This window comes from Lutra lutra, chromosome 2 (assembly GCF_902655055.1).
Source record: "Lutra lutra chromosome 2, mLutLut1.2, whole genome shotgun sequence".
NCBI classification, from domain to species: Eukaryota; Metazoa; Chordata; class Mammalia; order Carnivora; family Mustelidae; genus Lutra; species Lutra lutra.
The window spans coordinates 100,753,419-100,780,507 of NC_062279.1; the positions used below are offsets into that span (position 1 = coordinate 100,753,419).

Genomic DNA, 27,089 nt, shown 5'->3' on the forward strand with positions numbered 1-27,089 from the left:
CATGGAATTAAATGAGGTTTTTTGGAACTTTTGCTAAAGCCATGTTTTGAGATCATTTATGCATGACTTGCTAAGAAGTAATTTAGAAACTAGCCCTATGATGGTAGCCTACCTCTAGGCTTTTTTGCTTTAGAGAAAACTTGATAGAAAGGAGAGAGAGTGAAGATTTCTTCGAAAAGAGTCACTGGGGTGCTGTGTCCTTCCCTTTCCCTCCATGAAGAGCAGCAGTCGTTGCCTTCACCAAACGTGCAGGCCTTTCCAGGGAATCATTTATGGAGAATGTCCAGAGAGGACACAGGTCTCACAGGCTAGCTCGCTCCTTACCCATGCTGTTCCTGGTCTGCCCTACCCTGTTTCTGTAGTGGATCATGGGGAGACTACACTGAACTTGTTCTGTCTCTTCTGTGTTATGGAGGACACAGAGAATGGTGTCTGATTCTCCTCTAAAATCTCAAGACAAGAGCTGCCTGGAGCTGGCTGAAGCTCACTGTGTCAGTGGCACAGACTAGGATTGAGTTGCTCTCCCACAGAAGACCAGGCAAAGAATGTTGTTTCCTGTGGGCTAGAGCGGACACTCAGAGGAAGCTGGTCGAGAACTGTCTTGCAAGGACCCAGCCCAAGAGGACTAACTCATTGGACAACTCCAGAAAGAGGCTGGTGACGTTTCACCTGGGGCAAAGGTGGGAAGGAAGAGATGTTAGCAATTATCTGGTAGATACATTATCCATGACAATGAACAGTGTCAGAGATTTCCTCAGCCAGGGGTCTCCAAAGAACCCATAAAAATACCTCATGAGAGAAAGAGCCAGCATTTCTTCTCTGCCTCACAGATCTGTTTTCACAGATGCCTCAACACTAAATTAAAACCACTAAGCAAGCAGGACTTTGTGTCCCCTTCACTATTCCTTCCTCCTCCACCCCAACTCCAGAGGAGCTAACAGCAGTGAGTGGGGAAGGAAGAATGGAAGAGCAAGGGGGAGGAAAAACAGACCATACCCCCACTCCCCTGCTGGTCTGTAGAGGCTGGATCATGTTTGGCCTGGAGAGGAAGGTGTGATGTGGAGTAGTAATATTTTTATAGCACTTGCTATCCTGATAGTAAGTATTTGGCATTCTTGATGGAAAGTTTTATGCACAATAAAGATTAATGCAGTTACTTGTTATTTTAAAGTAAACTTTAAAATTTAACTTTAAAATTTAAACTTCAACTTATATTTAAATATTTAAAATTTTAAATTTTAAACTTAAATTTTAAATTTACCTTATAAATTTTATTATTTTGCTTATACATCTAGAAAATTTTAACAATCACTTCAAGGGGATCATTGATTAATATTTAGTCCCATTCGTAAACTTAGTAAAAGAATACCTTTAAAGGTTTAAATGTCAATTACGCATTAAGTAGACTTGATTTTTTTAAATATTTCACATCTTTATCGTGTGAATTCTCACTAAGCTATAAATAACTCCTATAAATTAAATAAATTAAGCATAAATATAGACACATACATTATTTAAAACACTTCTGTACTGTTTACCAACTTAATGATATTCTCGTGCTTTTCTGCTTAATATTATATACATTTTAAAAACATACGCAATGGTTTTTACTAAACTTAACCCACGAATAAGAATAGTATGTAGTTCTCACATTTTATAATTTCTATCTTTTATTTGAAACCTTCCCAATGTTAAAAGCACACCATCAAGTAGGGAAACAGTTACCTTGGGCAAAAAAAAAGAAAAAAAGGAAAAAAAATTAGAGTTACTTTCGCATTAAACTGGGGTTGCATATCAATCAGAAAATTAGGCAGGAATGTGAACTTTGAATTTTCACCCAGCAGTCTCTGAAAGGCGAGACCTTTGGAATCCTGCAGAACAGAAATTTGATGTCCAGTAGGGGGAGCTGGTCCTTCCTGAGCCCCAGACTCCATTACCTAATTCTCCTGTATTTTGAGGAAGTTAATGAAATTCCCACTCATGTTGTCCTGATCTCCTTCACTGCTGGGTTGGGTTTCACATTTCCCCGACTACCTTTAAATCATTTAATACTGTCCCATTTGACTCTGGAGCCACTTTAATGACATTGCACTTTCTACATTTTTATGTAGTTCTTTCCTAACTCTGGGATAGATAGAATCTGAATTCTTTCATATTACTTATTACCATTTTTTAATTAAAGGAGATAACAGAGAAAATAGGGATTTCACCATTCATTTGTCTCCATGTTAATATCTTATTTCATTTGGTAAGTAATGTTTCACCATGCACCTGGGTCAATCATTATCTCAGGTGTTTAAGATAAAATGGTAAGATGTGATGTTATCTTCAAAAATTTTATTCTCATTTCTATTTGGAACCAGTTACTATCGGTAAAGTTCTAAGTATCAGACTAAATAAAAGGTTTATATTTGGTTATGTTATTCATTCATTTGATAAATAGTCATAGAGCATCAGCTTTGTGTGAGGCACTATTCTAGACACCGGGAATAGAGTGGCAAACAAAACAACAGACAAAATGCATGCTTTCATGAAGCTTACATTCGAGGGCAGCTCAGCCCAGCAATGTGCAAACAGATATGATAGGTCACAAATGCTATGGGAAGAATAAAAGCGCTCAAAGGGACAGTGTGAGGGGGTAAATTTCAGTCAGGGTTTCCGGCAAAGAACTTTTTGATGTCATTTGAGCAGATAAGACTGATAGTCCTAGAAGGAAATTGAGAAAAATGGGCACGTATGAAAAACACTATTCAGAAGCTTCCTGTGCAACTTCTTGGAAACAAAGCAGACATCCATTCCTATCTCTCAAAACTTCTCAAGTGTTTAACATAGAGCAAAGTCCTGTATACCTTCATTTCCTAAGCTGTCTAGTATGTCATGACCATGGCATTGATACCAAGAAGAGGATCTGCCTATAATACAATAAATGACTCAAAGGCAAATAACTATTACAAGAGAGTGAAGGAGCCTAGAAAGCTTAGAAATGAGGAAGGAGGTTCCTTTGTACCGTGTTTTCCTTCCTTCCCTCCACCACAATCTACCTCATCCTGCCTCCTATTCCGAGCTCCCGTTGCCGTTTAAACTTCTGCGAGGACAAAAACAGGGCCAATGTATGTCTTTTCAGAGGCCGTGTACTGAGATATTCTGGATGCTTCCAAACCCCTGAATGTGATATTCATGAAGAGGGCTAACATAGTTCCTCAGTCACCCTCAAGACTTGGGAAATGAGAGGTCTGTCTGGGATAGAGGCAGATCTGTTGTACTTGACGGTTAACCCCGAGATCAAAGATGTGAGTCTGGTTCTCAAGGCTAAAAAGATGGTAGAACATTTTCTGGAAGCATGTATGGCAAACAAAATTTGCTACACTGACCTTCAAAGAATAGCCACCTGGCACTGGTTCATACAATTTATAGTCTGACATCTTGTGTACACTTAACAATATCTGGTTGGGAAATGGCTGATCATTTGAAGAAAATCTGCCCCAAACCTAATGTGGTTGTTTGGTCTGTTTATCCTTATCTAGGTTTGAATAACATTCCCATCTGTACCGTGAATGATGATGACAGCTCATTGGGAGCATTGTGGGGCGTTGGCCAGTTCAACCACTTGGAGAAGGACGAGATACCATTTGCCAAATGCGGTTATGCACCCAGCGCTGTAGCCCTAGAGAGCCCCGTCAGAGGAGTCTCGCCAGCCCCAAACAATGTCAAGGTGCCCCCAAGGCCTCATTCTGGTGAGTCCCTTGCAACTCATGACATCTTTCCTGAGGCCTCCTGCAAACTATGGGGGGGGGGGGGTGCGTGCGGGGAGGGCAGGGAGGATAGTCTCTATGATTGTTAATATAGCTGCAGTGATTTTTTAAATAGTCATGGAATTTTCTCACTATGAAATAGGAAACTCATGAAAAGTTTTCACTCATTTAATCTCATTTCACTCATTTAATCTCATTTAAACTCAGTAAAGTTAATACATATTATTGTCTTTATTATGTCCAGGACATATATGTGTGGTTCTTGTCTCTAATGCCAACAAAAGTACCTGAGAGGTACTAAAAATGAATGTTTAGCCAACATGATTGGGGAAACTAATGCAACAAAAAGTCAGTCAGGGAAATGAAGTAGCAATGGAATTTCGTGCTTCCGTCTTCCCCCGCCAGGCGGTCAGCTCCTGAAGCTCCCAGCCCAGTGTTATTGCCTTCTGTGTTTCTGGTATTCTTGGTGTCTCCCCAGGTCCCAGCACAGTGTTTGATCTTTAGTAAACAATTAATTAATGTTTACTGAATTGAAACGAAAAGTATATGTTCTGTAATCAGCAGAACAAAGAGTTAACAATATTGTGTTTTTGGAAGTTACAAGAGGAGATTTAATATTTTTCATCACAAGGAAGAGTTGGTAAATTTTATGAGGGAATAGTTAACAACACTTAACTGTGATCATCATTGTGCATTATATACACATATCAGATCATTATGTTGTATGTCTTACACTAATATATTTTTGAAAATTATAGTATGGCAAAATCTAAAGCGCTAGGTAAAACAGAAGGAATTCTGGGTGGTGGAAATTGTATCCAGTTCTCTTTCTCTGATTTTTTTTTAAAGATTTTATTTATTTATTTGACAGAGAGACAGCAAGAGAGGGAACATAAGCAGGGGAGTGGGAGAGGAAAGCAGGTTTTCCACTGAGCAGGGAGCCCGATGTGGGGCTCAATTCCAGGACCCTGGGATCATGACCTGAGCTGAAGGCAGAGGCTTAACCCACTGAGCCACCCAGGCGCCCCTTTCTTTCTCTTATTACTGAAAGTTTCAGGGCACATGAAAATTATTTTGGTATAATGTGGGAAAATATATTATCCTTCAAAGGATAACCATAAGACAGACCATTAGTACTTACCATGTGATTCCAATCTAAGGTCTTCACACTTGTTAACTCATTTCATGCTTTCAAGAGTTCCTCTTCCTTACACACTAGCAACAAGGAATCAAAACCCCATATATGCCGCCACCTTTCGGGTGTTCCTTCTCATACCATAAAACCCAGAAATTTAACAATTTGTAAGAGCCCCTTGATGGGAGTGAAGTGTCACCATCTGGTAAGATTTACATTTCAGATGTGGGGCTCAGGTCTTTGTTTTGGCTGCTGTCTGCCCTCAGGCATGACTGGAGACAAGGGCACCCCCCTCTCTCCGCTATGATATTCCAGTGCTCAGATTCTGGAGTTATGGGTGTCTGTGGCAAAGTCACCAGATATGGGGCTTTCTGACAATAGTAGTGACCCAGTGCCTAATCTTTAGCCTCACAGATGCTGTGACAGCAACTGAAGTGTGAGGGGCATCCTGACTCCCCTTCCTCCAGATTGTGATAAAAGCTTTGCCCCCTGGGTGGCCCAGCGACAAGGTGCTGCTTTTGAAGTGATCTGTGACAGTCAACACCAGAGTTCACTGCTCCAGCCCTTCCAGTGAAATTGCAAACACCGAATTCTCTATCTAATTTACAGTCTAGTTTAAAATAGAGTGGTTTCTGTTTCCCACCAGTGAACACGAACTTGATAGACTCACAGCCCATAACACCGTTCTTCCTACTTCCTCTCTGCTCTCTTCTGGAGAGAGGTAACTTTACAATATTTTTCTTTCTATAGCTAGGACTAATGAATTCAGTTACTTTTGGGAAATGCACCAAATGTTTTCATCTTTTAAGAAATTGTGTTAACTGTTTTTCCATAAAAAAGATAACATTGCTTATGGAGAATATAACTTAAAATTAATGCAAAAGGGAATCAGGTAAACATTAAAATGGTTTTAGGGTGGTTTTGTAAGATGAATCTATGAAATGTGGGGGTAAGAGACTGATGAAATAAGAAATAAAATAAAAAATGAAATTATAACTCAGCACACATCTCCTTCTGGCCACAGGTCAAACAGCACACATATAATCTCTTTGATTAGAGAAGGTGTTGGTTATATGGACAGGAAACAGAGAAAAACGTGTCATACTGAAATATGTACTTTTAAAAATTAGTTTACCCAGATCGAGAAAGCTCTTCCAGTCTTTCTTTGTACCATCTTCCTGGGCATTGAATTAGTTTTGTAAACATCAAGATCCTTTTATTATGTTATTGTAGTATAACTTTACCTGCAAGGTTTCCAATATTTATAAACATATCTCTGAGTTGACCTTATTTGAAATCCAGGTATACTCTCATTTATTTCAGCAACTGATGTCTGTGTCATGTGATAGAAGTTTTTTCAGTTTGATCTAAATATAATTTTCCTGCAATATCGTTTCAGAGCCCTGTAGAAAAATCAAGGAGTGCTTCAAAACTTCCAGTGAGAATCCCTTAGCAATTAAGAAGGTAAAGAAACAACTATTTACAATTATCTATTTAGTTCAATTTCTGTCATTTCCTCTCCTTTTCTTCACATAGCTTTCTGAAAAAGTACATTTCACAATATTTTTTACAGCTTTTTAAAATATTTTTTAATTTAAATTCAATTTAGTTAACATACACTGTATTTTTAGTTTCCCCGGTAGAGTCAGTGATTCATCAGTTGCATGTAACACCCCATGCTCATTCAGTCACGTGCCCTCCTTCATGCCCATCACCCGGTTACTCCATTCCCCCACCCTCACCCCTCCAGCTATCCTCAGTTTGTTTCCTAGAGTCTCTTATGGTTTGCCTCATTCTGTTTTCATCTTATTTTATTTTTCCTTCCCTTCCCCTATGTTCATCCATTTTGTTCCTTAAATTCCACCTGAGTAAAATCATATGACATTTCTCTTTCTCTGACTTATTTTGCTTAGCATAATACCCTCTAGTTCCATCCATGTTGTTGTAAATTGACGTAACATAATGCTGTATGTTAACTACTAGAATTTAAATAGAAACATTAAAAATGGTTTATTTAACTCAGCAGCATTATTTTAAAATTTACCCATGCTGTTATGTTGACCAATAACTCATTCCTTTTTATTGCTAAGTAGTATTCAGTTGTATCAGGGTATCCCACAATGGGTATCCCACAATTTGTGTACATGCTCACCCGTTAATGGACATTTAGCTTGTTTCCAATTTTTGCCAAAGCTGATATGAACATTTGTGTCCAAGTCTTTGTATGGGTATATATTTTCTTTTCTCTTAGTTAAATAGGTAGATGGGGAACAATTGGGTCTTATTATAGGTGTGGGTTTAAATTATTGAGAAATTGCCAAAGTGTTTTCCAAAGTGGTTGTATGATTTTATATTTCCGCCAGCAGTTTACCGATTTCCTTTCCCCCACATCGTGCCAAAATTTAGGATGGTCAGTATTTTTAAATTTAGCCAATTTAGTGGGTGTGTTGTGGTATCTCACTGTGGTTTTAATTTGCATTTCTCTGATGACTAGTGAGGTTGATCTCTCATCATGTTCTTACTTGCCATCCATATATCTTCTTTTGAGAAATGTGTATTCAAATATTTGCTCATTTTGTAAATTGGGTTGTGGGTCTTTTATTATGAAGTTGTAAAGGTTCTTTATATATTCTAGATAAGAATTATTTTGTCACATATACATTTTGCAAATTTTTTTTTCCAGTCTGAGGCTTACCTTTGACTTTTGAAGTACAGTGACTTTTGAAGAACCAAAATTTATAACTTTGATGAAGTCCAAATTTAAAATTTTTCTATCATAGTTTCAGGTCCACATGATGTTTGCCTCTCTATTGTGCCTTACTGTAAAGGCTGACCTCTAGTTCAATGTTGAATAGGAGTGATGAGAGCAGACACTGTTGCCTCACACCTAATTATAGGGGTAAACCTTGTACTTTCATCATTGAATGTGATGTCAGTTTTTTTTTTTTTTAAGATTTTATTTATTTGACAGACAGAGATCACAAGTAGGCAGAGAGGCAGGCAGAGAGAGAGGAGGAAGCAGGCTCCCTGCTGAGCAGAGAGCCCAATGCGGGGCTTGATCCCAGGACCCTGGGATCATGACCTGAGCTGAAGGCAGAGGCTTTAACCCACTGAGCCACCCAGGCGCCCCTGTGATGTCAGTTTTTTTTATTTATAGATGCTCTTCACATGGCTTGAGGAAGTTCCTTTCCATTCCTAGTGTTCTAAAAGTTTGTATCAGAAATAGGGATTGGTTTTTGCCTAATGCTTTTTCTGCATCTATTTGAAATGATCACTCTTTTTAAATCTGCTAATATGGTGAATTGCATGGGTTAACTTCTAAATATTAAACTACCCTTGCATTGCTTGGGGCGGGGGGAAACTCAGTTGGTCATGTTGTGTTATTCTTTTTGTATATTTAATTTCATAAAATATTGTTTAACATTTTTGTGTCTACATTCATAACAAATATGAGTTTGCAGTTTACTTGTAATGTCTTTTGTGGTTTTAGTACTAGCATAACCCTGGCTTCATAGAGTAAGTTCAGAATTTCTCTTTAAAATTCTGGGAGATTTTATGTAGAATTGGTACTATTTCTTTCTTAAAATTTGTAGAATTCTTCAGTGAATCCGTCTGGGCCTGGAGTTTTCTTAGAGTTAGGGTTTTAACTACAAATTCATTTTCTTATTTTCATATAGATGTAGACCATTCGGATACAGATACATTCAGGTTATCGGTTTCTTCTTTAGTGAGCTTTGGTAGTTTCTGTTATTCAAAGTATTTGTCCATTTCATCTAAGTTGTTCAATTTACTGATATAAAGTCATTCATAACATATCCTTTTAATGATTATATGATCTGTAGAGATGTTCTGCCTCTCATTCCTGACATTGGGAATTTGTGTCTTCTTTTTTTTCTTGATGAATCTAACTAGAGGTTTGGTAGTTTTATTGATTTTCTCAAAAAATAAACTTTTCATTTCATTGATGATATCTGTTGTTTTTCTTTCCTATTTCATCGGTTTTGGTTCTTGTCTTTATAGAAGATGGAAGCTTAGGTCATTGAGTTGAGACCGTTTTTCTTTCTAACATGGTCATATATTATTATAATTTTTAAATAAACACTGCTTTGGCTGCATGCCTCAAATTTAACAATGTTGAGGTTTTTTTTTTTAAGATTTTATTTATTTGACAGACAGAGATCACAAGGAGGCAGAGAGGCAGGCAGAGAGGAGGGGGGAAGCAGGGTCCCTGCTGAGCAGAAAGCCCAATGTGGGGCTCGATCCCAGGACCCTGAGATCATGACCTGAGTTGAAGGCGGAGGCTTAACCCATTGAGCCACCCAGGCGCCCCTACAATGTTGAGTTTTCATTTTCATTCTGTTCAAAGTACTTCCTAATTTACTTTTTAATTTCTTCTCCATGGGTTACTTAAAATTATGTTATTTAATTTCCAAATATTTGGGTATCTTAAAGATATCTTTATGTGGTTGATTTTCAATTTAATTCCACTGTGGTTAAAGAAGATACTTTGTATACTTTGAAACTTTGTAAATTTATTGAAACTTGTTATATGGCCCAGAATATAGTAAACCTTAATAAAATTTCCATGTACCATGAAAAGAATGCTCACTCTGCTGTTGTTGGGTAGAATGTAATATAAATATCAGGTAAGTTGGTTGACACTGTCATTCAGGTCTTCTGTAGCCTTATTGATTTCCTCTCTACTTTTTAATCAATTATTGAGAAAGAGGTGGTGAAATCCCTGACTATAGTTGTGGGTTTCTGTATTTCTCTTTTAATTTATACCAATCTTTTTCAGAGCTCTAGTGGCATAATCAGTTAGTACATGGTACTTAAATCTAGTTTTTAATCATGTATTTTGAAGCTCTCTTATTAGGAGTATTACAATTTAGATTTGTTATGTCCTTTTGATAAAATGACCCTTTTATCATTATAAAATTACTTTCTTCAATCCTGTTAACATCCTTTGATTTGAAATCTGTTTCATTATAGAACTCTTCAGGTTTTCTATTTCTTCTTGAAATTATTTTGGTTACGAAATTATTCCTTTCATTGAAACATTCAAATTTATTGACAATGTTATACATAATAACCTCATATTCTTTTTAAAATATATGCAGTATCTATAAGATGTACCCTTTTATTAATCAGATTTATTAATTTATGTCTTTGTTTTTCTCAATCAGTTTCCAAAGTAGTTTATCAATTAGTCTAAAAAAGAACTAGTTTTTGTGGGTTTTTTTGATTCTCTATGTTATATATTTCTTTTCTATTTTGTTGAGTTATGTTATCTTTTCCTTCTTTCCAGTCACATATGTTATTTTATTGTTCTTGACTTCTTTTATCTTTCTAATATATATATTTAGCTGTAAGTTCTTCTTTGAGGATTATTTTAACTGCTTTCATAGTTTTTGCTCTCAGCATTAATTTAAAACTTTTTCTAATTTGCCCTATAATTTCTTTTTGTCTCGTGACTTACTTGCTGGACATTCTGTATGAAAAGTTTTATGTAGGAATCTGAACCTCGTGGTAAAAGCACTTTTTTCCAAAGAGAACTTTGTGTTTATTTCTGTAGGAACCCAGAGGCCTACCAGCCTCGACTAACTTAAGCCAAGCTCAAATCTTGACTTCAGGTTATATTTCTTCAAGGACCATTGCACTTCTGGATCACCTTCATCTCAGAGGGAAGCCCTTTGTTGGCCCTTATTTGGATCCTGAGCTTTGAGTTCTCTCTTTCAGGACCTTTGAAGCTGTCACAAGAAAAGTTCTCACTCTCCAGGATCTTACAATGACTTCAGGGCAAAAATGACTACTATACTCCCCACAACTGAGGCTTCTTATTTCCCCTTTACTTTGGCCTATTAATTCCTACTTTATTCACTCCTCGACAGTTATAATTTTTTTTCAAATTTTTGATGTGCATTTTTAGTTGTGCCCAGTGGGAAGGTTGAACCAAAAGACATGTATTGCTGTTCCTTAAAACAAGAAGTCTTCTTATATAATAAACTTTAACAGAGGAATACATCTATATACAGCATAGATTTATCTTCACTAAATGTCAGTAGTTCAATATTGTTCCATCAATTTCAATCATCACAGTCTCCAGCTGTTGACATATTCAGCCACTGGCTTCTGCATGTGTTAAATATCACTTCCTTCTGAAGATCAAAATCCTTCCTTGGAATAAGCACATAGATCTAAGGCTTCTATAACTCTTCTTGGACTTAGAGCTCTTATAACCTTTTTTAAATTTTTAAATTACAGAGTTTATTTACTTCCTAGAACAACAAAACAGCCCTTCTCTTTCCTCTTCCAGTTGATCAGGGGAAGTAATTTAGTTGACCTCTCTCGTTCTGCAGCTCTCAGCTGCCCTTCAGCAGAGCAAGGAAGCAGCATGTAGTGTCTGTCTTCACAGATGTTGCATAAAATCTTTTGACTGTCTTCTTCCTGTCATAAATCTTCCTAACTTGACAGAACAATCTCATGTGTTATGAGTTGGTTGTTATCTGGAGCAGCAAGACAATAAAGGCTACACAGTATTTTTTTTTAAAGATTTTATTTATTTATTTGACAGACAGAGATCACAAGTAGGCAGAGAGGCAGGCAGAGAGAGAGAGGAGGAAGCAGGCTCCCCGCTGAGCAGAGAGCCCAATGCGGGGCTGAATCCCAGGACCCTGGGATCATGACCTGAGCTGAAGGCAGAGGCTTTAACCCACTGAGCCACCCAGGTGCCCCAAGGCTACACAGTATTCAAAAATTACTATCTTGGTGTTTAACCAAGGGTTTAAAATGGCTTCACCAAATGTAAATAATATCTCACTATGTGCTCTGTCTACAAATGCAAATATTTGATAATTAGATTTTTTTTTTTTTTTTTTAAAGATTTTATTTATTTATTTGACAGAGAGAGATCACAAGTAGAGAGAGAGGCAGGTGGAGAGAGAGGAGGGAGCAGGCTCCCTGCTGAGCAGAGAGCCTGATGCGGGACTCGATCCCAGGACCCTGAGATCATGACCTGAGCCGAAGGCAGCGGCTTAACCCACTGAGCCACCCAGGCGCCCGATAATTAGATTTTTATGGGAAGACTAAAACTAACCTCTCTTTACTTTCATGTATGTCCTTTTATTTAGCTACAATATTTCTTATTCATTTTATATTCAACTTTCATAGAAAATATAAGGGGCTGGATATGCATATTGATTATATTATACCTTTGGTTTAGGAAGAAATAAAGGTAAAAAAGCCACTGTCTCCTCCAAAAGCATGCTCCACTGCTGACTCTTGTTCTTCAGAGGTGATGAGTACCAAGACTGACGTCAAAGAGAATACTGTTTGCATACCAAATTATCTGGACCAGGAAATCAAAGTAAGAGGCAGGTTTCTTAAGTCCATAACTTGGGAAGAGCATGAACATACAAAACATCACGTTACTAACATCCTTCAGATTCTTTAGTGGTTCCCTTAACAACCGAATTGATTTAAAACCCCATAGCCTGAAATCCAAGGCCTACTTCAATTATTTCCAGTCACTGTTACAGAAGCACAACCCTTGGTTTAGACCTAAGGAAGACCTTGGCATTTGCCAAACACTCGGCCCTTTCTCCCCATGTTTTTCTTTATCATCTTCCTAGTGCTTGAGAGGCACTACTCGCTGTTACCTGTACATTTTCTTCCCGTATTTTAAGGCAGAGATTCCTCCAATCAACTTCCATCTCTCCATCTTATCTGTGGAAAACTGTTTCCTCAAACCTACTCTGCCTGGGGTTATAAACTCAGTTGTATTTACAGTTGTGTCATATCAGAGTACTGGAAGGTTCTCTCCAACCACGGTTATTTCTGAGAATGACATAAAATGAAGAACGAATCAATCAGCTGATGTTTGCTTTCCTCCTTTGTTTTCCTTCTTTAGATCCTTTTGGTAACCTCCACATTGCTTCACAGTAAGACCCACTGCAACGAATTAAGGGTGAAAGTGTTGTAATGATGACTTTGATGGCAGTTTTAAATGAGTCCTCTGTAGTAGCAATTACAAATAGAAGAGCATATTTTAAGGATTGTTCTTGAATAATCCCGATAAGGAACTACTTTAAAAGTAAAGCATAACAGTGGTGTTGGGTATAATTATGCTGATGATTAAAATTAGGAAAATAAAAGGAAAGGAGAAGAGAAGAGAGTATCTGTAGACAAGAGTTGTGGTTATACATGCATTCCTGATGATTCTGGTGAAAGACTCCTGATTATATAGAGTCTTCAGAATCACTGTCCATCTTACTGCTACACTCTGGCACCACTGCTTCCCTATAAGAAATCTCTTCTCCCTGATCCTTTCAGTGGTCACCGTCTTCTCATTAAGGTCTCAGTTAAAATATCACGCAGAAATATTTTCTCTGACCACCCAGTCTAAAGCAGCTACCTACTTACCCTCTATCCTATTACCCTCTGTTCTTCTTTGCATAGCATATGTCCTATTTGATATGTTCGTATTTATTTGTTTCAATAATGTCTCTGCCTCTCACTCCACTCACACTAAAATTTAAGTCTTATGGGATCTCATACTCCTCTGTCTTGGTTCCTGCTTTATCTTCCTATGCCTAGATAAGTGCTAGCCTCTAGTAATCATTAATAAGCATTTACTGAATGTTGAATACAAAAAATAAAAAGAAAAGTTTTACCAAGGTCAGAATGGAACTGTAGGCAATCAGTTAACTGACATAGGTCCTGCCTTTTATATGTCATCTGATATGCTCACATCTGATAAACACAACCAAACCATAAACTGAGTGTAGTTTGAGTCAGGCTGTCTTACTTCCTTAGGCACATCAATAATGGGCCAGCAACATGATCCTACAGAACTGGACTTTGGGCATCTATAAAAGAGCCCTCCTCTCAAAAGCATCTTCTACCTCACAGATATTGACTTAACAGGACATTAATACAAAATCTACTAAAATGTAAACTCTTTGACGGAAGGGATCCTTTCTATCTTCTTCACAACTCATTCATCAGCACTCATTTCTTTGCTTGAAAACTACTAACTGCTGCGTACACAGCACGGCGTTTTATCAAATAGTTGGTGGCTATTTGTGAAATAAATGAAAACAGAGGGAGTCAAGTGAGAATATAAGTCTTATCAAATTCTTTTGGCTTGTATAAATGAGTCCTAAAAATAGATCCATTTTGATGGTATTCCAACCTTTCATACTTTCTACAAAAAAATCTGAACTATCTTTCTATTTCCTGTAATCCAGGCTGGTAATTCTGAATAGCTGTGAAGGCAAGACATGTTTGTGCAGGGGTGTATATGAAAGAGTATATGGTTTCACAATTATTACTTTAAAGGAAAAGAAAAACAGAATTTTGTGTCTCCTGATATCTTGTCTTTAGACTTCCTCTCAAAAATCTTGAATTTACAGAAATAATAGTCTCTTTACTATTGACATGGAAAGTCTGCCAAATACTTTCATTTATTTTGTTATCAAAGACAAAATACCAGAGTTTGGGAATACTGTTCATTCCTTTATTCACATAGCTTATGAGAGGGATTGTACAGGCATTGTAAGAACATTTAGGAGATTTTGGAGCTGAGAGATTCTTCAAAGGGAAAGAAACCTAAAGAATATTTAAGATATAATTAAAAGATGAAGAGAAGTATGGAAGAGATCATTCCCAGAAAAGAGACCTTCATATCTAAAGGCTAAGAAGTGAGAGCACTGTTCATTCAAGAAACTAAAAACATTAAGGCTGATTCAGAGAGTTGCAAGGAGAAGGCTTCAAGGGTTGAGGCTGGAGACTTATGCATAGACCAGATTCATCTGAAGTGCTATGGGAAGCTAGTGAAGAATTTTAAACACTGACTTATGCTGAAATCACTTTGTAAGTATAAGAATTATATGGCCAGATTTGTACTTTAGAAAAATCGCTTTAGATACAATATGCAGAATTAATATGGAAGGTGGAGGCAAAATGGCAGGGAAGGCGCTCTGCTTCCAAATGTTAGATTAGGTCCAAGATTTAGCTTCCTGCTGTAAACAACTATACATAACTGGGAAAACACATGAAGAAACTGTTTTCAGGCATCAGGCAACAGACAGTATAGATGTATGACAGTTCAGAGAGGAGAAACAATTGGGATGATTTCCACATTCAACCTAGATTTCAGCCTGGGACACCTTCCTCATGGTGGCACAGAGAAGTGGAGCCCAAACAGAGAGTAGTAGCTTCCTTTGCTCAGGAGAGAAAACAGAGTTTAGAGTTTGGGAATTCTGAGGTGGCTGGAATTCACAAATAAGATACAGAAAAGAAGATGAATCTGCGGAGAGAATGAGCTCCAGAAATCTGCAGAGGGCTCCATGAGTCTTCAGTTCAGCATAAATTGCACATGCACAGGAAGAGAGTCTGAGACCTGGCGGGAGAGAGCTAACCGGAGGCAGCACATCGCTTAGAGATGCAGGCGTCATGAGGTGCCAGACTGGAGAGACCTTGCTGAACACACCAGGAATTCCACTGAAACCCCAGGAAGAGAAGAGGGTACTCTAGCCCTACAGGAGACACTACTCTAGATCTCATCATCTAGATCATCTCAAATCCTAAAATCAAGTTTCAGCAGATCAAATCCTCCTGCCTATATATTGAATTACCTTCCAGAAAAAAAAAAAAAACCTCAAGTGAAAAGAATGCAGGAGAGTTCCTTAAAGGACCTATTCTACTTCCTCTCAACAAAGGGATAATTATATTCTTTCAAAGTTGATCACTGAGTGATCTGTAAGTTAAAAGAAGATGGGAGCAATGTGTAACCACCAATTTGATGAAAAAACCATTAAAGGAAAAGTAGCTTTGGGAATCTTTTGAAAAAAAGAAAAAATTTCAGGCAGACTAGGGAAAAGAATATTGCAGAGTAGCTTAAGCAAGAATTGATGATAGTTTAGACAAGGTCAGGGCTGTAGGGATAAAAAGGAATGGAGAAATTTGAGAAATATCGAGAAGGAAGCATTTACTGAATTGTTGTCCAGCAACATATTGTAGATGCAAGGGAGTTGTCCAAGATGGATCTCTGGGTCTGGCTTGGACATCTCTTCAGTGTATGCAAATGCTATCCACCAAGACAGGGGGATGAGGAGGAACCAATTGGAGCAGGTTCTAGAAAGAGAAAGATGGGTTTAGTTTTAGATAATCTGGGTTCTTTATATTATATAATATTGTAATTGTTATTATTATTATAAATTATAAATATTATAAATATATATATAATATATATATATATATATACGACTGGATTTCAGATGGGTCTAAATTCTAAGAATAGACACAATTTAAGATCAAACTGAAATCATCATTACCCATGCTTCATGTTTGTATGTTGATGTTTATTATAGTCCATTTTTATTACAGTTATTTCCTATATTTATCTCCTCTATCATCCGCACATCAGCCCTTAGCTTCAGATAAAAAATGTCAAGGAGGGATTCTGATTGACAAAAGGGAATTATATCCCCCCCCACCCCCACTGAGCCAACCACTGTGTTGAGGGAACTGAGGAAAAATGACTCCAGCTAGATTCATGCACTACAGAGAAGAGCAGTGCAGTCATGGACAGTCTAGACAGTTATGGAAAATTTCAGTTAGAACCCCTGGTACAGGGGCACCTGGGTGGCTCAGTCATTAAGCATCTGCCTTCAATTCAAGTCATGATCCCAGGGTCCTGGGTTCAAGCCCCACATTGGGCTCCTTTCTTGGTGGGAAGCCTGCTTCTCCCTCTCCCACTACCCCTGCTTGTGTTCCCTCTCTCCCTATGTCTCTCTGTCAAATAAATCTTAAAACAAACAAACAAACAATAATTAAAGAAAAAGAAAAAAAATACAACCCTGGTACAGCGGGGAAAGATCCATTCCCAAAAGAAAAAAAGTGAATCTTGCTTCCAGAAAATGTGGGTACTGAGCAGACAAAACCAGAGGAATGTTATATCACCTTCCCCAAACTGTTGCTTGTGTTGGAGAGGTTTTAAGATTCCACTGTGTACTATTTGACATGGGGCTCCCAGGCTAACATCCCAACTGACTTAACTGAGCGTCATGTGCAGAGTGACTTTTGGGAAGATGAGATCGTGGAGGAGGTAAAGGAAATCTTAGAGCCCGTGTGCCATTTATTTGCTCACTGTGTGACTCTAATACTCTCTGTCAGATTCTGGCGAAGCTCTGTAACATTTTACGCACTGATTCCCTGGCCGAAGTTCTACAGTGGCTGCTTCACGCAAGCTCAAAAGGTGAGATTAAAAGAAACATTTGCAAACGCTGAGCTCAGTGCCTTTTCAGAAAATTGGAATGTGCCAATATCTGAAGTTTTCGACCTTGACTTTGCAAACATACTGCCCCACTCTTACTTCCCTACTGATTCAGTATCTGAGTCTCTGCAGCCCTCTCTGACTGCATTCAACAGGTCATTCGATGACCCCAAATTTGGCATGTCCCAATTGAAACTTCTTGGTGTGATGTGAAGGGCTTGTGTCCAGGGTTGGTTTGTGCTGCTTCTCAAGGTCTACACAACCAGGGGTCTCCCTGAGCATATTTTCTGGTTGGCTGTGAACCTTGAGCGCAGAGTCTGTTTCCTTTCTCTGATATGATACGGGAGCACGGCCTTCCAAGTTCTGGAGTCTAACAGCCTTGCCAACTCCTCCACCAAAACCGTCAGTTCAATCCTCTCCCAGGCTCCTTTGGGGCCTTTGTGGACTATTCCATAGAAGCATGCGCCAGACCCAGGGGGGCAACCATAACTGGCAGAGTAGCTGTCCTGAGACCTAACTGGTCCTCAGACTGACTGAGGCAAAACTTCAGAGGTGGGTGGAGTCTGAGGATTTTTATTTCTAACAAGTTCCCAAGTGATACTGATAATGCTGGTCTGGGGGCCACTCTTTGAGAATTTGCACTAATAAGGTTAGGAAATATCAGCGTGTTAGGGATAGACTAATACTTTTGAATAGGGAGCATTTTGGAAAGAGTCCTTTACCTAGAAATTCAAGACTACTTGGCAAGCAATTAAGAAGTATTTGGGGGTAAGGAGTCTTTACTTCTTATACTTTTTTTTCTTTTTAAGAATGTAACTTTAAAAAATATATACAAATAATAAGTGCTTACTGCTGGGGGTGGGAGGGGGGAACCCAGATGAACCAGAAAAAAATACAAAAAAAGTAAAACAATAATGAATCAAATCATCATAAACATCATTTCTGTGATGACTTCGGTATCTATCTTTACAGATATGCTTGTAACTATTTATTATTTATCAGTCTATATTTTAATGAGGTCATATTGGGCTTATTATTTTGAATAGATATGCTTTCTTTTTTTATTTGGCAACAACCTGAGATTTTGTACTTAATATTTAGGTTATTCCATTGCCATTTGGGGACAAGTCCTTCAGTGAGTTAACTACTTGGGGCAGTCCATAATATCACAGGTCCACAGATATCACGGTGATGTGACCTAACTTGTCCACAGAAACCTTGACTCACAAATGAATGCCCACTCAGCAAACATATCACCAGCCTTTCACACTACAGTGCCAGATAAAATAACGAATCCTGTGTTTCTAGCCAACGTGATAATTATGACCTTCATGCTTACCCCCCCTTTTTTTAATCAGAGAAAGAGTGGGTCTCAGCTTTGATTCATGCTGAACTGGCTGAAATAAACCTGTTGGCCCAACGAAGAAACATCACAGCAAACCTAGCAGCAGGGACTAGGAAGCCACCCAAAGTTAAATCACCCCCAAATTCACCTGCAAAATTGCAAGAGATGACCAGAACAAGGCAAGAACATCAACCCTCCAGGTAATTAGATATAATGGCTATTTACAGGGCATGTGGTACAGAAAGACTTTTAATTTTCTTTTCATTATCTCTCAACACTAAACATGCTGATGTTTTCAGTTTCTTCTTTATTCAGTAAATGGCCACAATGTGTATTTGTTTTCTTTCACTTTCATAAATGTGATATGAGAATCATTCTAAATCCTATTGTAGCCATCCAGACATCTAAGAAAATGTTGGTTTTTTTCATTTGATCTAAACATGAAAGCAATAAAGGACACCAAAATTGTATTATATATTTTATTAAAAGCATCTCACACAAGTATCACTTTTCTTGTGTAGCACAATGCTAGATTAAAATAAATTGCTTCACTTAATTTTCTCTGGCACACTCCTGGAGGCTGCTAGGGGGGAAAGTAAGTATTATAGGAATTGGGAATTATTGTAGTATAAATTTTTCTTAAATGTTATTATTTCAATGATAGAAGAAAATATATATGCATACACAATGTGGTGAAAATGTAATAAGATGTTACTTAAGTCGGAAGAAAAAATCTTGTTGCTTTAAAATTAAAAGTTAGGTAAAGCTTAAATCAAGAGAAATTAAATATTCAAAACCCAAGTCACTTAAAAAATCACTGAGACAGAGAGTTTTGTGTTGCAATTTGTCTCCACCTTAAAGTTTCCATAAAATTGGAAACTGGGAAATAGGGTTAGTCTCTCTATGTTAGTGAATAATGTATGATACTGTTTAGATGTTTACTCAAAGTCAGAAGAATCTTTCATTGGAAAGTATACTTAATACTGTCTGCATTGAAAAACAAAGAATCAGGATAGAATGTTCAAAATATATATGTACTTAGCTTATTGATGATAGTGCAGTCAGTAGAAAGTACTTGTTTATACCTGTGAATTTCATTTTCTCTTTCTCCAATTATTTAGAGTATCAAGTCAAGGATCTGAAGGAAATAAGGAAGTGCCAAAAGGTTAAGTACAGTTTGTGATAATTACTGAATTGGTATAGGGAAACCAGTAAGTATTTAAATCTTTAGGGATACAGACAAGGATCTGTGGTTTTAAAGGCAGTAAAATTCAATATTGATTTCTAATTACCTTTAAGGGGCAGTGTCTGCTGAATTTCTTACTGAGATAAATTTGACCTAAACTTAACTTTGTTTTGCAAGGCCAAGTGCCTCATCAGAGACCAATGGATCCTCTTTTAGAAGTAAGATAACAGAGTAGCAGGAAGTGTAGGTTTGGTCACGCCAATCCAGTGACAGGAGAAGCTCTGCACTGACCTAACAAAAGGACAATGATCTCAGAGTTTGGTTCTTCATAGCTTTTAACTGTCAAGCTCAACTATTTTAATTAGAAACCAAGTCGATCACAGAAAACAGTAAAATGGCAATTGGCTGCAAGCAGATGTTCTACAAGACAGGTGAAGTATGAGAGAGAGGAGCAGTTTGTGTCCCCATCAGAAACCCAGCCACATTCCACAATTTGAACCAAGAAGAAATAAGAACTGTAGAATGTCCTACTTTGGTCCAGAATAGACCAAGTGAAACATCCCTGTGGGTTTGGCAGCTCCTAACTTTAAAACATGTGTGACAAAAATGACCATAGAACAACAACTAGGAAGTAGGTCTTTAAGCCTGAAACAAAAGTCTATCCTGATGTTTTTACAAGTTTCTCTTATCCAGGGAATCACATGGTAATCAATTAGAGTTCTTTGAGGTCACTCTAAGCCCCAGAAGCTTTTGAGGGGGTTAACCAAACCCAAAAGAGGCTATCTATGCTCACAGGCAATAAGAAATACAGTAGAGAAGTTAGAAAATACTCCCTTACTCTGACACACCAAGGATAGTCTGTCGTGTCTGACTTCCCACCAAACTCCTCACCCAAGACGACAAAATCATGACAGGGATGGTTTCCATTACTCAATTCTATGTCTTACCTGTTGGCCCCTGTCTAGATATTTGGAGAAGTTTTGTATAAGAAGCCCCAATCACACTTCTTATTCTTCAGTGGTGATAGTACCTCTCCAAATCCTAATTCCTGCTTGGGTCTGACCTTATAGGTCTTGTGAAGCTCTTATAATTATCTTGTTTTAATCTGTTTGTCTATTTTATTTTTTGTCTATCAAGACCATAGATCCTTTTCCTTTCTCTCACTTGTCCCATCCCTGCCTGTCACCTTTACAGATCAGCAGTTCTAATTCATTCCTTCCAAAATAATGTTTGATTTTAAGAGGATAGAACATATCCTACATGTTATAGGACCAATAACGCATTAAAAATGTGCTGGTGGTGAGAAAGATAAGTATAGATTCTTTTATGAATTTGGGGTATATTTGATTCACCTAAACATTATATATTTTTTGTAAGTCATTTGCTACTAAAACGTGGCAGAGGCTATATTTGATGTCTCAATTTTGGTCTTATTTTGTTTTTTTTCTTTTCTTTTGTTTTTTTTTTTGTTTTTTTTTTTCTATTTCAGAGGCTGAGGACAGGCCTCCATTGTTTATAAGAAGAAATAATATGAAAATGCCCATTGCAGAATATTTCAGCAAACCAAAATCTCCTCCCAAGCCTAAAATTCAGGAAAACATATCAACAAAACCAATGTCTGCAAGGAGTATGCAACAAAGATTCAATCTCTCTCCCCAGAGAGCATTTTATCCTTAAACATTCCAAAGGTAGAAATTCTAGACTGAGTTATTTCTTTCACAGACATGAGCTTCACTCCATAACAACATCAAATTATTTTTAAAAAATATTTCAGTATCAGAGAATCAATAGTTGGTGGCACATGTAAATCTCAAAGCACCTGTATATAACACTACTAAATAAATAATAATGGAGACAGTATTTCTATTTGTAGTTAATCTGGTACCATGTGTAAAAGAAGTATGTTTACTTATATGCTACATTTCTAGTCTTGCACTGATTGTATTTGTACAATTGTATTTGAGTCATAAGGCCCTGATTCTAGAAAAGCCATCCATAACAGAATTATGCAGCTGCAGTTTGATGCACGTCCCAAACTCTTAAAAGAGAAAAATAAAAACAAAAACAAACACAGAATTTTAACATCTGAGCTAATTTTCACAGTCTACCGTGTTTCAGTGCTATTAGAACACTGAATGGATTCTGTAGTGATATGGAAAAATACTGGCCTTGTCCCAAAAAAAGATACAAAAATTATCACTAATTTATGAGCCAGAGAGGAACTAGTTTCTACTCTTTGCTAATTGTGATATTAACAAATTTCCTAATACTTAGCTTTTTTGTATTTTTAAAATAAGCCACTCTTGGGCCATAGCTATTATTCTTTCATTGTATTTCTGGATTCTGTCTACCAAATAGCCAATCTTCTAGAATGTTTGCAATGATATTCAAGAGATACTATAAATTTTGTGTATGTGTGCATGGGTGTGTGCAATACTTTTTTTCTTTTTTTAGAGAAGGAGTGGGGGGAGAGGCTGAGGGAGAGAGAGAATATTTAAACAGACTCTGTGCTGAATGTGGAGCCTGACATGGGGCTTTACTCATGACCCAGAGATCATGACCTGATCCAAAATCAAGAGTTGGATGCTTAACCATTGGTGCCACCCAGGCACCCCATGTCTGTGAAAATTTAATGACAACATTTATATCACACTTAATTGTGTGTCAGGAATCATTCTAAACACTTTGGATATAGTAACATTTAATTTTCATGATAACTATTTGACATAAATACTATTGCTATTCTCTCTTTTTTTAATAAGAAAACTGAGGTGCTGAGAGTTGTACTCATTGGGATAGGACAAATCGTTGTAATAAATGTCATCTTCCAAATACAGTAGAGGATTATTTCTCATGTAAGAGCTCAAAGTGTGTGCTTTGATGTAGTGCTCAATGGTTCATTAGTTGCATATAACACCCAGTGCTCATTGCAACACATGCCCTCCTTAATACCCATCACCTGGTTTAAACTAACCATGTACTGTATGTTGGCTGACTGAACATAATAACAAAAAATAAATAAATAAACCCAATAGAGTGTGTGTTTTTAGTCAGCAGGTGATTTTGCTTCACTTGGTGATTCAGGGACCCGGGATCCTTCTATCTTGTGACTTAACCATCACCCAAGGTATCACTATCAACTGCATCCTGCTGGCAAAAGAGAGGGAAAGGGAAGTGGAGGAAAGTCTTGACCTCCTCTGGCTGCTGTAATAAATTACCACACACTTAGTGGCTTAAATCAACACAAATTTAATCTCTTGCATATCTGGGACAGGGGCCTGAAATGGGTCCCATTGGGCTAAAATCAAGGTGTTGGCAGGAGTCTATTCCTTTTGGAGGCTTTAAGTGAGAATCTATTTCTTTGCTTGTTGCAACTTCTAGAAGTTACCCACACTCCTTGACTCATGGCTCCTTTCTATCTTTAGAGCGAACAATGGCCAGTGGAGTCTTTCCACAACATTCCCTCCAACACTGACTCTTCTGCCCCCTTCTTCCACTGTTACGGACCCTATGATTGCACTGGGCCTGCCTGGTATCCAGCTTAATCAAGATCATCTTAAAGACAAATGATTAGCAATTTGACTTCCCCTCACTGTGTAACCTCACAGGTTCCAGGGATTAGGATCTTGACAGGACATTATTCTGCCTTCCACGAGGAGGGTACATCTACTTAAAATCTTGGCTTTGAAATGGCAAACATCACTTCTAGTCACATTCCATGGTTGGAAAATGGTCTAGCTGAAAGGGGGTTGATAAAATTCTTAAGTGGGAATCATATTCCAGTTACAACTATATTCTATGGAGAGGAAAATTGAATTCTGGTGGATCGTTAACTCTCTCTGACACAAAGGTTTGGTGGCTGACTCAAAGTGTGGCTGGAACCTATCTGCTTAACTGCTAGGCACTACTGATGTGTATCAAAACCAGGCTCATTTCATAAAATTAATGTCAAAGCTTTTCTCTTTTTTTTTTTTCCTGTTACAGAGAATTTACAATGGTACTGCACATTCCTTTTCCTTGAAAACTTAGTAAAATTCACCCACCCAGACCATGTAGGTTTGGTGTTTAGCCCTTTGAAAATTTTATTCCTCCTATTGTAACTGCCCTGTTTATGTTTTCTGTATTTTTGGAGGACTGAGTTTGGAAATTTTGATTTGATTTTCTGAGAAAATTAAGCCTTTCATCCATGTTTCCAAACTTATCTTTCTAGAGTTGGGACAGATTTACTATAATTCTAAATTCCTTGCTATATTTACTCTACAATCTCATTTTTATGTATTTTAATTTTTTTGATTCAGCTAGTTAATGGCTTTTATATTTTATTATTACTTTCAAAAAAATCAGATGGATTTAGTGCTATTTTCCACAATGTTCCAATACTTTATTTCATTAATATATCCTTGCATTATTTATTTTAGTTTCTTTAGATTCATTAGTATTCCAATGTCTTGAGTTGGATTACTATAGTTCTATTCATTCATTCTCATGTATTTGAATAAGTTTTTAAGATAACAAAACTCAATACCCTTCATAATTAAAATACTCAACAAACCAGGAATAGAAAGAAACCACTTCAACATAATAAAAGCTATATATTAAAAGCTCACAGCTAACCCCATATTTGATAGGGGGGAACCACTGAAAGATTTTGCTCTATGATCAGGAACAAGGCAAGGATGCCCACTCTCACTATACTCTAGTCAATATTGTACCAGAACAGAATTCCAGACAGAGTGATCAGACAAGAACATGAAATAAAAGGCAAAAAAATTGGGAAAAAAGCAAACTGAAGAAAACTCTGAAGATTATATGCACACACACACACACCACACACAAGCCTGTTAGAATTAATAAACAAATTTAGTGAAATTAATGATATAAAAATCAGTTGCATTCCTAAACAATAACAATGATTGGTTCAAAAAGGAAATTAAGAAAAAATCCCATTTACTATAGCATCATAAAGGATAAAATACTTAGGGATACACTTAACCAAGGAGGTCAAAGACTTTTACACTAAAAACCACAAAACACTGCTAACAGAAATCAAAGAAACAAATAAATGGAAAGACATCCTAAACTTACGGATTGAAAAAAATATTGCTAAAATGTCAAAACTAGCCCAAAAGATCTATAGATTCAGTGCAATCCCTATCAAAATCTCAATGACAATTCTTGCAGAAATAGAAAAAAAAATCCTAAAAGTCATATGAAACCTCAAGGGACCCCAAGTAACCAGAAACATCTTGAAAAAGAACAAAGTTGTAAGTCTCACACTCACAGATTTCAGAACATACTATAAAGCAACAGTAATTAAAATATTATGGTATTGGCATAAAGACAGAAATGTAGGCCAAGGGAATAGAATAGAGAGCTCAGAAATAAACCCTTGCATTTATGGCCAAATGATTCCCAACACAGGTGTTAAGACTACACAATGGGGAAAGGACTACTGTCTTCAACAAATAGTGTTAGGAAGACAGGATTCCACATGCAAAAGAATGAAGTTACCTTATACCATATACATAATTAACGCAAATTTGATTAAAGACATAAATGTAAGTCCTGAAACTTAAACTCTTAGAAGAAAACAGAGCAAAAAACCTTAAGAACATTGGATTGGGCAATGATTTCTTGGATATAACGCCAAAAACACAAGCAACAAAATAAAAAAACAGACAAATGTGACTCCATTAAACTCTAAAACTTTTTGTCAAAAGAAACAATATAATGAAAAGACAACCTATGCAATGGGGAAAAATATTTGAAAATCATATATTTGGTAAGGGGTTAATACCTAAAATATATAAGGAACTTCTAGAACTCAATGACAGAAGACATTGCTATTTGAAATGGGCAAGGGACTTGAATAAACATTTCTCTAAAGAAGATATGCCAGTTGCCATGAAGCACATGAAAAGATGCTCAACATCATTAATCATTAGGGAAATGTAATCAAATCTGTAATGAGATACCACCTCACAGCTATCAGAGCCACTATCAAGAGAACAGAAAATAAATATGGGAAGGATGTGGATAAGTTGGATCATTATGCATTGTTGGTGGGAATGTAAAATAGTACAGCCATTATGGAAAGCACTAGAGACTACTCAAAAAACTAAAATAGAATTACCATATGATCCAGCAATACCACTTCAGTCTACATATGGAAAATAATTGAAAGCAGGATCTTAAAGAGATATTTTCATACCGCATTCATAGCATTATTAAGAATAGCCAAGAGGTGGAAGCAGATGAATGGATAAAGAAAATATGGTACATACATACAGTGGAATATTATGCAGCTTTAAAAAGGAGATCCTGTCACATGCTACAACATAGATGAACCTTGAGGACATTATGCTACACAAAAGGACTTTAGTCACAAAAGGACGAAATACTGTATGATTCCACCATTTGAAGTATCTGAAGTAGTCAAAATTTCAAGCAAAATAGAAAGGCTTGTGAATGGGAGGAATGCCTTACTACCTTACTACTACCAAGGGCAGGTGGGATAGGGGAGGTGGAATTGGGTGTTTAGTGGACATAGAATTCAGTCCTTCATGATGAGTAAGTTATAGATCTGTTGCACAACAATGTGAATATACTTAACACTACTAAACTGTACACTTAAAAATGGTTAAGATGGTAAATTTAATATTGTGTCTTATCATAATTAAAATTATATATACATGGGAAAATATAAAGACTTCAACAGCACAGTTAATAACATCATAAAATGAGTGTACCCTCATTTTTAATTATCTACAAAGAGTCTGTGTAAGCTGACTTACATTTGGTATGTCTCACAGATATGCCCATAAAACATATGGGTCTAGATTTTAAAACACTACACCAGTTTACTTTTGAGTTAAAAAATTCTTGGAGTTTTAATTTTTTAAGGTTATTTTGGTAATTTTGATTTATAACTTAATTATTTCATATAAACTTTCAAATGTATTAACATGAAGTATTTTATAATATTCATGTTTCTAATATCTCCATTATTAATTTCCATATTTATGTGTCTTCTCTCTCTCCCTCCCTTTTAAATTTTTTTTTTAATTTGCCAGATGTTAGTCTATTAGTCTTTTCAGAGTCAATTTTTTCCTTGAGCCTCTTTATGATGTTTAATTATTTCCATCTTTATTATTTTCCTTTTTCAACTGTGAATTTATTCTGCAGTCCTTCTTTTAACTTGTTAAATGCATAACTCAATAAAGATAGTCTTTCTTTCTCTAACTTAAGCAATTTAGACTATACATTTTCCTTTAAATGTTGCTTCAGCTACATTCCACAAGTTTTAATTCATGGTTTCATTAAATTTACTTTTAAATATATTCTAATTTTTACTTTTTTCTGTGACCAAGTTGTTTAGAAATTTTTTTAAATTC

At 36.8% G+C, this 27,089-nt stretch overlaps 1 protein-coding gene across 1 annotated transcript in view; it reads left to right on the forward strand.

Moving 5' to 3' along the window:
- Positions 1 to 22,188, forward strand: part of C2H4orf17 (chromosome 2 C4orf17 homolog) — a 33,768-nt gene extending 11,580 nt beyond the window's left edge. The window contains exons 3-9 of the mRNA XM_047718068.1: positions 3,525 to 3,734; positions 6,287 to 6,351; positions 12,110 to 12,253; positions 17,065 to 17,146; positions 18,523 to 18,709; positions 19,631 to 19,674; positions 21,185 to 22,188. Coding sequence (XP_047574024.1) covers positions 3,525 to 3,734; positions 6,287 to 6,351; positions 12,110 to 12,253; positions 17,065 to 17,146; positions 18,523 to 18,709; positions 19,631 to 19,674; positions 21,185 to 21,372 — 920 coding nt within the window. The 3' untranslated portion in view covers positions 21,373 to 22,188. The remainder of the gene's footprint in view (positions 1 to 3,524; positions 3,735 to 6,286; positions 6,352 to 12,109; positions 12,254 to 17,064; positions 17,147 to 18,522; positions 18,710 to 19,630; positions 19,675 to 21,184) is intronic.
- Positions 22,189 to 27,089: the final 4,901 nt, after the last annotated feature.